The 13,444-nt window shown below is 33.6% G+C and overlaps 1 protein-coding gene across 1 annotated transcript in view; it reads right to left on the bottom strand.

The window, feature by feature from the left end:
- The window catches only part of CYLC2 (cylicin 2), a 162,169-nt gene that overhangs the window by 354 nt on the left and 148,371 nt on the right, over positions 1-13,444 (bottom strand). Inside the window, 4 exon segments of the mRNA XM_040237485.1 lie at position 1; positions 3-505; positions 2,161-2,282; positions 3,594-3,634. The exon segment at position 1 is cut by the window's left edge and continues 354 nt beyond it. Of these exon segments, the coding sequence (XP_040093419.1) occupies position 1; positions 3-505; positions 2,161-2,282; positions 3,594-3,634 (667 nt within the window).

The following is a 13,444-nucleotide window of genomic DNA, read 5'->3' as shown; positions in this document are numbered from 1 at the left end:
CCTTGCCCTTCTTTGAATCTTTCTTATCTTTTTTGGAATCTTTCTTTGCATCTCCTTTTTCACCTCCTGATTCTGAAGGAGACTCCTTGCGCTTCTTTGAGTCCTTCCTATCTTTTTTAGCACCTTTCTCTCCACCTGCTTTTTCATCTTCAGATTCTGTCGCTGATTCCTTGCCCTTCTTTGAATCTTTTCTCTCTTTTTTTAAATCTTTCTTTTCATCTGGTTTCTCTTCTTGAGCTTTTGAAAGTTTCCTGGGTTTTTCCTTTGAAACTGTGGACTCTGCTTCTGAATCTGATTTGTCCTTATCTTCTTTACTTTTCTTAAGCATCAAAGATGAAGGTTTAGCTGCCTTTTTAGCATCCTCCTTGGAGGGAGGAGTTGCTTTCTGGGGATGCTGACTCCTGGCAGCTAAATAAACAGATGGTCTCTCAGAAATTCTCATTAAAGAACGGTGCATCCATAAAGGTGGTTTACGATCTCCCCTTAACTTCTCTGCATCATAATTCTGAAATATTGGTTAGAATAATGATGAACAATTTGTGTGTGAATTACACAGCCCTTTTTACCAGATATTGAATGCATTCAACTTTGACCATGAAAAGATTTTAGATTTTGATAAATAGAGGATAAATGGTAGTTTACATAGTTTATTGTGCTTTTTAAAAAAATGTGTTCCTTGTTGTACTAAAGGACAGCCATACCTCAATTTGGGGCTAATCTTAATTTAGAGGACCTTCATAATTTCCTCAAGATTTATGTTAAAATTCTCAGAAACCTCCACTTTCTAATGACATATCATAAGCTCTTTTCACAATCATGAGAGACTTTTTTTTTTTTAAACTTTGCTTTCTTGAAGCTTGTTGGAATATCTTACCCACTTGCCATTTCTATGCTAACTCAGGAACTAATTATTCTCTAATATCTAAGAGTTTTATGTTCAAGCATATCCTGGTCTCTATTGTCACGTTCAAGGTCTCTGGCAGTTTGAATGCTACCTGTGGTTAAAATTAAAAGCCTGGTACTCTTCTCTTTGACAAGATATAATTTGAACATCAGCTAAGAACATGAAATAATGAAAGCAATAATCTTTCATTAACAACTAGTTTCTGCAGAATGGTGTATTCTGTTTTCAACTCCTAGTCAAATATTTTTAAAAACTTAACTGCAAAAATAACAAATTTTGGAAAGAATGTTAATGAATGGTAAAACAACCAAGAAAGGAAAAAAAAAAAAAAAAAGGAAAATGAAAAAAAAAAAAAAAAAAATTTGGGGTTACATCAACAAGAGTTGAAGATACATCATTTGGTGAAAACTTTTCTTGAAATTTTTCATATTCCATGATGATCCCAGAAACATTGGAAAATATTAATCTTCTAATGCTCAGAATTCTGAATTATGTATTTCTGGAAATGAGAAAGCATTGAAACTTTCTCAGTGTATGATGTAACTCTATGATTCTAATGAGGGGATATCTCCAGCTGAGGAATATTTTCTGAATGTTCATACTAACTGTAACATTAGGATATCCAGATTTCTATGTTTCTTGGATACATATTTTCTGTAATGTGGTATTGCTGAACTAATATTTGATAGAAAATATGGGAATATTTTTTATACAGTGAAATGCAAAGAAAATATATCTACTTTCTCCAAGTAGTAAAATTGAATTACCTTTAGTTGTACTATTCATTGACTTCCCAGGTGGCACTAGTGGTAAATAAGCTGCCTCCTAATTTAAGAGGCGTAGGAGATGGGGGTTAGATCCCTGTGTTAGGGATATCCCCTGGAGAAGGGCATGGAAGTCCACTCCAGTATTCTTGCCTGGAGAATCTCATAGAGAGAGGAGTCCAGTGGGCTACAGTCCATAAGGTTGCAAAGAGTTAGAAACTACTGAAGCGACTTAACACACATGTATGGTCCAGTATGCTAGTTAAAAGCCTCATGTGAACTGAATCCAATTGAATTATAAGATCCAAATGCTCAGTTGCACTAGTCTCATTTCAAATGTTCAGTAGCAATATTGGAATTAGAATGTAAAGGTATCAAATACTTCCATCATCACAGAAATCCCATTGGTCAGCCCTGATCTATAACATATATAAAATATTCATGATTTTAAGATTATTATGAGTAACATTATATAACTTTTTCAATACTCACAGGACTTATACCTTCTCGTAGTTGGGAAGGTTTTGATCTCCTTCTTTTTCCTGGCCTTGGTGGTTTGGGAAATACCAGGGCAAAGTGTTGCTGATTCCATGATTTTTTGCTTAATTCACTGACTGAAATAAAAAAACAAAAAATAAGTATACATCTCAGAGTAAATAGAATTTTATCAGGTCTAAAATGGCAGTAAGGTAATTGTATGTAAATGAATAAATAAATGATTTAAATTATGGTTTCATGCATTTGGTAATATTTGAAAATTTTTTTATTAATATGAGGAAATTAAATTTGATCATTTAAAAATTTTGACCAGCTTTATGGTTAGCTATATAGTCACTGTGAAACTAATATAGTCTGTAATGTAAGTAGAAAGAAGCAGTTTTACTGTTTCTTCTTAATCCTTCTATCTCTCCATTCTAGATTTTTCTTTTTAATACTCTTTTGGTTGGAATACAATTCTGCTGAGAACAGAAGATGTGGTAAATACTTCTGTAGCTTCCAATGCACTTAGCACATTTCTTGTTTAAAATAATCAGTAAATATATGATTGAGTCTAAGATATTCTTAATTATTAATCATTTTCTAAGCTACAAGAGTAAATGTTATATGCCCAAGAACTGCACTATTATAAGTGATATACTAATGAACAAAATTGATAAGGAGTACCTACAGAATTATGATTATGATGGTTGAGTTACATAGAAACTATAATATAAACAGTTAAAAACATTAAAGTTACCAATGAGGCCAGTGAAAGAGATATGTTCACTCAATTTAAATATGTACAAAACATGCTATATATGAGACTTGTCATTCTAAAGACAGAAGCAGAATCAATGAGAAAATATGCAAAATGAAAGATGTGTTTAAGTTCAATATATGAGTTAAAATTGATTACTTGATATCAGAGAAGGAGAAGGAAATGGCAACCCACTCCAGTATCCTTGCCTGGAAAATCTCATGGACAGAGTAGACTGGTGGGCTGCAGTCCATGGGGTCACAAAGAACTGGGCACAACTAAGCAACTAACACTTACTTACACTTCAACATCAGATTGACTGACCTTGTCAAGTAATGAATTCTTTGTCAGTTATAAGTCCAGTACAGAGTATCAGGAATGTAGCAGAAGACATTTCTGACACAGATGAGAAGTTGTTTATCCATTTTTTACACTGCTTTTCATGTAAGATTTTCTGATTGTTTTGAGTTCTAATATGTAAATATGTTCTTATTTATGTTGCTAAACATATTTACTTAATTTTCTTTGAATTAAAGACAAAATATCTTTAGAAAGTATTTACTGAACCCATCATAAAAGTGCTTGAAAAATTAAAAGTTGATTTTTAATAATGCTCCATAACAGCTGTTGTTATATTACTTATCCCTAAAATTACTTACATTTTCTTTTAAAATGAACTCTTTCTTACCTGGAACGTAATTATCATATGCTCCAAAGTTTATTTTTTGGCTATTAAAATAAGAGGGAAAAGTTTTAATCAATTTATATAAAATCACTCTATTTAATGATCATTATTACACATAAACACTTGCCACTGCAAGCTAGAGAAATATTTTGCATTCTTAGATCTGTTTATTATGTAAGATTACTTCAACACAGAAAAATGGAGAGCAGTAAATACATGTTTTTAGCACAAACTTCAACATAATTAAAATAAGGTGGGTAAAGATTTTTCAGAAAAAAACTCAATTGACATATCTTAAATATTGACATTTATGATTTATTTTTAATGTGAAACCATTAGTGAAATTTTCCCCACTTTGTGTTCCAAAGACTTTTAAAATTGAACTATAAGACACTGTAAGAATTATAAGATACAGTCTTAAAAAGACTATGCCTAGGTAAGGCCAGATCCTCAAAATAATCTCAGAATTTAACCGAATCCCAATTAATAAATGGTTTTTCCATGAGATGCGAATGTGTGTATGTGTGTGTTGGTCAGTGGTTACCACAATTATTGATATGGATTTTGATGTTTTCAAGATAAATAAAACTGGTGTTATAAAGTAATTTCTATTTGTCTTAGCAATATAAATGCATGTTTATGCTGACAAAGAAACATTTTATATCTATTTCTTATTTATTTTAACTAAGGCACATAATAAGATCTGTTAAAGGAATATATTTATACATTAGCCTATTATATTATAAAAATAAAGTCACTGATGATCATGAGTTTCAGTTTTACACACACACACAGACACACACATGCATACACCTAAAAAACACACATGCCCACAAATCATTTTACTTTTTTGACATTGCATAAATAATACTAATAAAATATAGTTTTTTTAAAAAAAGTATCTTGGTAGCTTCATTACAATTTTAGTTCCCAGCAAAAAACCTGGCACACGTTTGCCACTCTACAAAAATTTGAATGAATTAATTGAATAAAATTTAAGATGTATTGACTATTAAGTTATCTGACCTAGTATTTCTTGACTGGGGATGTGTATTAAAATTACTTGTCCTACTATATGTAAATCTCTAGGCTTAGATCTAGCCAATGTACATTTATACACTGGTGAATTTTTTTTTTTTTCAACCATGGTTATAAACTTTTTTTTCCCCTAAGTGTTCTGAAACAGGAAACACATTATTATATATATGAGATTTTAAAGTGATGCATAAGCATGGTCCATGAAATTGTATGTAATCTCTGAGGAATATTCTTTGATCATAAAGAAATTGAATTAAAAACCAATAACAAAATTACAGTTGACCCTAGAACAACAAGGATTTGAACTCATCAGTTCAGTTGCTCAGTCATGTCCAACTCTTTGTGACCCCATTGACTCCAACACACCAGGCTTCTCTGTCTATCACCAATTTCCAGCTTGCTCAAACTCATGTCCATTTAGTCAGTGATGCCATCCAACCATCTCATCCTCTGTCATCCACTTATCCTCCTGCCTCCAGTCTTTCCCAGCATCAAGGTCTTTTTTAATGAGTCACATCTTCTCTCAGGTGGCCAAAGTACTGGAACTTCAGTTTCAGCATCAGTCCTTCCACTGAATATTCAGGACTGATTTCCTTTAGGATGGACTGGGTTGATTTCCTTGCACTCCAAGGGACTCTGAAGTGTTTTCAAGCATCACAATTCAAAAGAATCAGTTCTTCAGCCTTCTTTATGGTCCAACTCTCATATCCATACATGACTACTGGCTAGACAGACCTTGCTGGCAATGTCTCTCCTTGTTAATATGCTGTCTAGGTTGGAAATAGGTTTTCTTTCAAGGAGCAAGTGTCTTTTAATTTCATGGCTACAGTCACCATCTGCAGATTTTTGGAGCCCAAGAAAAAAAAGTCTGTCACTGATCCCATTGTTTCCCCATCTATTTGCCATGAAGTGATGGGACTGGATGCCATGATCTTTGTTTTTTGAATGTTGAATTTTAAGCCTGCTTTTCCACTCTCTTCTTTCACTTTCATCAAGAGGCTCTTTAGTTCCTCTTTGCTTTCTGCCATAAGGGTGATGTCATCTGTGTATTTGAGATTACTGATATTTCTCCCAGCAATCTTGATTCCAGCTTGGGCTTCCTCCAGCCCGGAATTTCACATGATGTACTCTGCATATAAGTTAAATAAGCAGGGTGACAATATACAGTTTTGACGTACTCCTTTCCCAATGTGGAACCAGTCCTGTTGTTCAGTGTCCAGTTCTAACTGTTGTTTCTTGACCTGCATACAACTTTCACATCAGGCAGGTAAGGTGGTCTGGTATTCCCGTCTCTTGAAGAATTTCCCACAGTTTTCTGTGATCCACACAGTTAAAAACTTTAGTGTAGTCAATGAAGCAGAAATAGATGTTTTTCTGCAATTATCTTGCTTTTTCTATAATCCAACAGATGTTGGCAATTTAATATGTGCTTCCTCTGTCTTTTCTAATCCAGCTTGAACATCTGAAAGTTCACGGTTCATGTATTGCTGAAGCCTGGCTTGGAGAAATTTGAGCATTACTTTGCTAGCATGTGAGATGGATGCAATTGTGCAGTAGTTTGAACAGTCTTTGGAACTGCCTTTATTTGGAATTGGAATGAAAACTGACATTTTCCAGTCCTGTGGCCACTGCGGAGTTTTCCAAATTTGCTGGCATATTGAGTGCAGCACTTTCACCACATCAGGATTTGAAATAACTCAGCTGGAATTTCATTACTTCCACTAACTTTGTTCATAGTGATGCTTCCTAAATTCCACTTGACTTTGCACTCCAGGATGTCTGACCCTAGGTGAGTGATCACACCATCATTGTTATCTGGGTCATTAAGATCTTTTTTTGTATAGTTCTTCTTTGTATTCTTACCACCTCTTAATATTTTCTGCTTCTGTTAGGTCCATACTGTTTCTGTCCTTTATTGAGCCCATCTTTGCATGAAATGTTCCCTTGGTGTGTCTAATTTTTGAAGAGGTCTCTAGTCTTTCCCATTCTATTGTTTTCCTCTATTTCTTTGTACTGATCACTGAGGAAGGCTTTCTTATTTCTCCTTGCTATTCTTTGGAACTCTGCATTCAGATGGTATATTTTTGCTTTTCTCCTTTGCCTTTTGCTTCTCTTCTTTTCTTAGTTATTTGTAAGGCCTCCTCAGACAACCATTTTGAATTTTTGCATTTCTTTTCTTGGGGATGGACTTGATCATTGCCTCCTGTACTTTTAGAATTTGAAGAAAGTGTTCCCATAATTATTTGATACTTACAGGGGAACTTAATTGATATTTGTAGAACATTCCATCATAAGCAGAAGAATGTCTTTTTTTTTTCAAATGTACATGGAACATTCCTCAGGATTGATCATATTCTGGGTGTCAAAATGAGCCTTGGTTAATTTAAGAAAGTTGAAATCATATCAAGCATATTTTCTGAACACAAGACTATGACATTAGTAATCAATTTTTTAAAAAGCCTAAAAAACATAAATATGTAGAGACTAAAAAAAAAAAAAGAACTTCTACTAAACAATCAATTTGTCATTGAAGAAATCAAAGAGGAAATTAAAAAATACCTAGAGACAAATGACAATGAAAGTATCACAATTCAAAACCTATGAGACAGAGAAAAAGTAGTTCTCAGAGGAAAGTTTATAGCAATACAATCTTACATGAGGCAACAAGAAAAATCTCTAATAAACAATCTAACCTTACCCTAAAGTAACTAAAGAAGTAACTAAACCCAAAATTAGTAGGACAAAAATCATAAAGATAACAGCATAAATAAATGAAATAGAGATGAAAATACAATAGAAAACATTAATGAAGCTAAAAGCTGGTTCTTTGAAACAAAATTGATAAACTGTTAGTGAGACTCATCAAGAGAAAAAGGAAGAGGGCCCAAATCAATAAAATAGCAAATGAAAAAGAAGTTAGAGCTGACATTAAAGAAATATACAATATCATAATAGATTACTCATGGCATGATATACCAATAAAATGGACAATCTAAAAGAAATGGACAAATTCTTAGACAATTACAATCTCCCAAGAATGAACTAGGAAGAAATAGAAAATATGAACAAACCAATCACAAGTACTGAATTTGAAACTGTGATTTATAAATTTCCAACAAACAAAAGTCCAAAACCAGATGGTTTCACAGGCTAAGTCTCTCAAATATTTAGAGAAGAGTTGGTGGGCTGTCATTTCCTTCTTCAGGGGGTCTTTCTGACCCAGAGATTGAACCCATATCACCTGCATTGGCAGGTGGATTCTTTGCCACTGAGTCACCAGGAAAGCCATCCTTCTGAAACTATTCCAAAACAAAATACAGAGAAAGAAACATTCCAAAGTTCATTCAATGAGGCCACCATCACCATGATGCCAAAACCAGATACTACAAAAAATAGAAATTACAGGCCAGTAAACTGATGACTATAGATGCAAACATTCTCAACAAAATACTAGCAAATGGAATCCCTTCAGTATATTAAAGGATCATCAGTTCAGTTCAGTTCAGTCGCTCAGTCGTGTCTAACTCTTTGCAATCCCATGAATCACAGCACACCAGGCCTCCCTGTCCATCACCAACTCCCGGAGTTCACTCAAACTCATGTCCATAGAGTTGGTGATGCCATCCAGCCATCTCATCCTCTGTCGTCCCCTTCTCTTCCTACCCCCAATCCCTCCCAGCATCAGAGTATTTTCCAATGAGTCAACTCTTCACATGAGGTGGCCAAAGTACTGGAGTTTCAGCTTTAGCATCATTCCTTCCAAAGAACACCCAGGGCTGATCTGCTTTAGAATGGACTGGTTGGGTATCCTTGCAGTCCAAAGGACTCTCAAGAGTCTTCTCCAACTCCACAGTTCAAAAGCATCAAATCTTCAGTGCTCAGGTTTCTTCACAGTCCAGCTCTCACATTCATACATGACAACTGGATAAACCATAGCCTTGACTAGACGGGCCTTTGTTGGCAAAGTAATGTCTCTGCTTTAAGGATCATACAACACTATTAAGTGGGATTTATCCCAAGAATACAAGCAGTTTTCTATATCCATAAATCAATTAGTGTGTTACACCACAATAACGCATTGAAGACTAAAAACCATATGATCATCTCAATAGATGATAAAAAGCTTTTGACCAAATTCAACAAACATTTATGATAAAAATTCTCTAGAAATTGGGCAATGAGGGAACATGTCTCAACAAAATACAGGCTACATATTTCAAAACTACAATTAACATCATACTCAATGTTGAAAAGCTTGAAAGCATTTCCTCTAATCTGTGATGAAGAATCAAGAATATACAATGCAGAAGACACAGTCTTTTCAATAAATGATTCTGGAGAACTGGACTGCTACATGTAAAAAATGAAATTAAAACATCTGGTCATACCATACACAAGAACAACTCAGAGTGGATTAAAGACCTAAATCTGAGACCGGATACTATAAAACTCTTAGAAAAAAACATACGTGCACTGTATATTACAATGCTTTTTGACATAAGTTGCAGCAATATATTTTTGATCCATCTCCTAGAATAATGGAAACAAAAAGAAACAAATGTCACCTAATTATGCTCAAATATTTTTCACAGCAAAAGAAACCATAAACAAAAAGAAAAGAAAATCCACAGAATGGAAGAAAATATTTGCAAACAATGCATCCAAGAAGGGATTAATCTCCAAAATTTACAAACAGCACACTCAGCTCAGCGCCAAAAGAATGAATAACTCAATCAAAAAGTGAGCAGAAGACCTAAATAGACATTTCTCTAAAGAAGACATAGAGATGTCCAAAAGACACGTGGGAAGATGCTCAGCTTCACTAATTATTAGAGAAATGCAAGTTATAATTACAATGAGATCACCTCATAGCAGTCAGAATGGCCATCATCAAAAAGTCTACAAACAATAAATGCTGAGAGAATGTGGCAAAAAGGGAACCCATCTACACTGTTGCTGGGAATGTAAATTGGTATAGCCAGTATGGAGAACAGTATGAAGGTTCCTGAAAAAAACTAAAAATAAAGCTATCATACGATTCAACAATCGCACTCCTGGGCAGGAAAATGTGGTTTCAAAGTGTACCTGCACCCTATTGTTTATTACAGCATTGTTTACAATAAGCAAGACATGGAAGCAGCCTAAATGTTGATTGATGAAGGAATGGATAAAAAAGATATGGTACACATATACAATGGAATATTAGTCATTAAAAAGAATGAAATAATGCCATTTGTTAACAACATGGATGGACCTGGAAATTATCATATTAAGTATGTTAGATAATGACAAACATCATAATCACTTCTATGTGGAATCTTAATAAAAAGATACAAATGAACTTATTTACAAAGCAGAAAGGAACTCACAGAGTTAAAAACAAACTTTATGGTTACCAAAGTGGAAAAGTAAGGGGATGAATAAATTGGGTTCCTGCGTTGTCATATACATACTACTGTATTTGAAAGTAGATAACCAACAGGGACCTACAGTATAGCACAAGAAACCTTGATCAATATTCTGAAATAATCTCAATGGGAAAAGTATTTGAAAAAGAGTTTGTGCATGTATATGTATAACTGAGTTACTTTGTTGTATACCAGAAACCTGCAAATCAGCTATATTCCAATATAAAATGATAATTGTAAAAAATTAGAGCAAATATAAAAATCCAATGTCTGCTTTTTTGAAAAGATTATTAAAATGTATTGACTTTTAAAAAGACTGATTAGAAAAAGAGAGAGAATACACAGATTACCAGTATCAGGACAGACGAAGGTTTTATAATTATATATATTTTAAATGATAATGAGCTATATCAGTAATAATTTAATTACAGTAAATTGAACAACTTAAGTGAAATAAATGAGCTCCTTGTAAAACTTTTTATTTACCAATAAATGTGTTAGTCTCTCAGCCATGTCCAACATTTTGTGACCCCATGGACTGTTGCCCACCAGGCTCTTCTATACATAAAATTTTCCAGGCAAGGATACTGGAGTGGGTTCCCTTCTCCAGGATTGTTTACCAGTACTGACACTCAATGAAACAATAAAATGGTGAACAGTCTGATAACTATTAAATAAATTTCAACTATTACCTTAAAGCTTCCCAGAAAGCAAAGCACAGGGTCATAGCATTTTATTGATAAATCAAATTTAAAACTGAAGGAAAAAATATTAACTCTACATAATTTTTTCAGAAACAAGAAGGAGCAGAGGTTTATACCCATTCTTGAGACTGATATAAGGAACACTGTCATCAAAATGTCTCAAGAACATTACTAGAAATGTATATTATAGACTAATACTATGCATACTATAGACTATACTATAATACTATAGACTATGCATTATTACAGACACAAAGTTCCTTAACAATTTCTTAATTATTCTTGTTTAACAATATGTAGTATACATAAAGTCTAATACGTCATGATCACTGAGGTTTACTCTCTGGAATGTAAATGTGTTAGCTTATGAAGTGAAGTGAAGTGAAGTCGCTCAGTCGTGTCTGACTCTGTGACCCCATGGACTACAGCCTACCAGGCTCCTCTGTCCATGGGATTCGCTGGGCAATAGTACTGGAGTGGATTGCCATTCTGAATTAATCAGTGTAATTACTTCAAAAAATATAAGAAAATCCTCTTGATCATCTCAAAATATTTAGAAATTTTGAAAAAAAGTAACATTCATTCATGTTTAAAGAGTCTGAGAATGCGAAAAAATAGAACACATCTTCCTCAAATTGATAAAATGAGTCTAGACAATACTTACTATTAAAATTATATTAATGGTGGAATATTAACTGTCTTTCCTCTAAAATCTGTAAACAAGTTATGGATATTCACTACATTCCTGCGTTGTAACCTAGACCCCGTTTTGTTCTATAAGACACTAAAAAGATTAAGACTGGACAGGAAGCAAAATGGTCTTTATTCACAGAGCTCATGACTGAGTAAATACTATATTGAATGACGGCTAAAAAATAATTACTAGTGAATGTAATAAGATCATATGATATAAGCTCTATATAAATTAATTATATTTTTATAATTATAAAAGAATTTACATTTAAAGAAACAATAGAATATAACTTGTAATAAATTATTTTAAAACAATTTTATTGAAATATATGAGACCTATGTAAAGAAACCAAAAAAAATAAATAAAATCCTCTGGGAAATGAAAGATGAAAAGGAAAAAATTATACATGTAAAAAAATATATTTCTCTGATTAGAAAGAAAAGAACCTCTTTTCTCTGATTAGAAATGAAAGAATACTTTAAACCCACTAGAATACCTAAAGTTTTAAGGATTAATGACACCAGTCATCAGCTACAATATAGAGCATCTGACATATTCTTCATCAATGATGGATATACAAATAGTACTATCAATTCTGAATGTAATTTGATATTTTAAAATAAAGTTAAGCATACACATGTTTTATGGTTCAGTATTTTCACTAGTAGCTTGCTGCTGCTAAGTCGCTTCAGTCGTGTCCGACTCTGTGTGACCCCATAGAGGGCAGCCCACCAGGCTCCCAATCCCTGGGGTTCTCCAGGCAAGAACATTGGAGTGGGTTGCCATTAGTAGCTTACCTAAGAGAATTCTGCCAAAAACTTGGGGAAAGTATTTATAGCAGCTTAATTCATAAGAACCCAAAACTGAAGGACCCCATAGTAATCAAAAACTAAAACAATCAACTGGGGAATGGGTAGACTAAATACAGTATATCCATGTAATGGAATACTACTCAGCAATGTAGAGAAATGAATTACTAGTGTATGCAACATGGCAACATGGATGATTCAAAAAAATGCTATATTGAAAGAAAAAAAAATTCCAGAAGCCAAAAATTAAAGCATATATATTTTATGATTTAATTTGTATGATTTTCAGGAATAGGAAAGATTTTCAGTGGTAACTTAGCCATTTATGAAGAGGGGAGGAACGGACTGAGTATAAACTCGCAAAATGTAACTTAATGATATGGTTGAAATTCCTGTTTCTTAAGGTTGGCTAGGTTAGGGTTAATGACAATTCAATGCATTTAATTTTGTTTTTACTGAAGAGAATTTATAGGACCCCAAAATAGCAATGATCCAAATATAGTTCTCACTCACTATGTAAATTTACACACATCGTAAGCAGTTAAATCAATTTACTATTTTAGGACTCGATAGTTTCCCTAGGTCTGGTTCTGCTAGTAATCGAATCTCTCTCGTTGCCTCTCTGTAATAGTCAAGAAATTTTTTTAGACCAAGATGTATTCAGATTTAATTTTTGAAATTTCTTATAAAAAAAAAAACTGCCAGTATATGTTTTAATAGGTTTTATTTAAAAACCATTTTTATGTGAATATAAATTTATTTCTATTCTTCATTAAAGAAGTCCCTCAAAAGTTTGGAAATTGTCTAATTTAATTACTTAAAAAGAAGAAACACGACATTTAAGTCGAAAGGCTGTTATTTTGTGATACGATTAGTGTTTAAGGTATTTGAATATATGTATATATATATATATATATATTAAGGTCTTTGGGCTTCCCCAGTGGCTTGGACAGTAAACAGTCCACCTACAATGCGGGAGGTGTGAGTTCAATCTCAGGGTAGGGAAGATCTCCTGGAGGAGAGTATGGCAACCCACTCCAGTATTCTTGCCTGGAGAATCCCCATGGACAGAGAAGCCTGGCAGAGTCCTCCATAGGGTCAGAAAGAGTTGGATACAACTGAAGCAACCTAGTGGGCTCACACACGCATACACTCACACACACACACACACACACACACACACACACACACACACACACAC

This window comes from Oryx dammah, unplaced genomic scaffold, assembly GCF_014754425.2.
Source record: "Oryx dammah isolate SB20612 unplaced genomic scaffold, SCBI_Odam_1.1 HiC_scaffold_1, whole genome shotgun sequence".
NCBI classification, from domain to species: domain Eukaryota; kingdom Metazoa; phylum Chordata; class Mammalia; order Artiodactyla; family Bovidae; genus Oryx; species Oryx dammah.
Note: the sequence above shows the minus strand (reverse complement) of the source record. Positions and strands in the feature narration are given on the sequence as shown.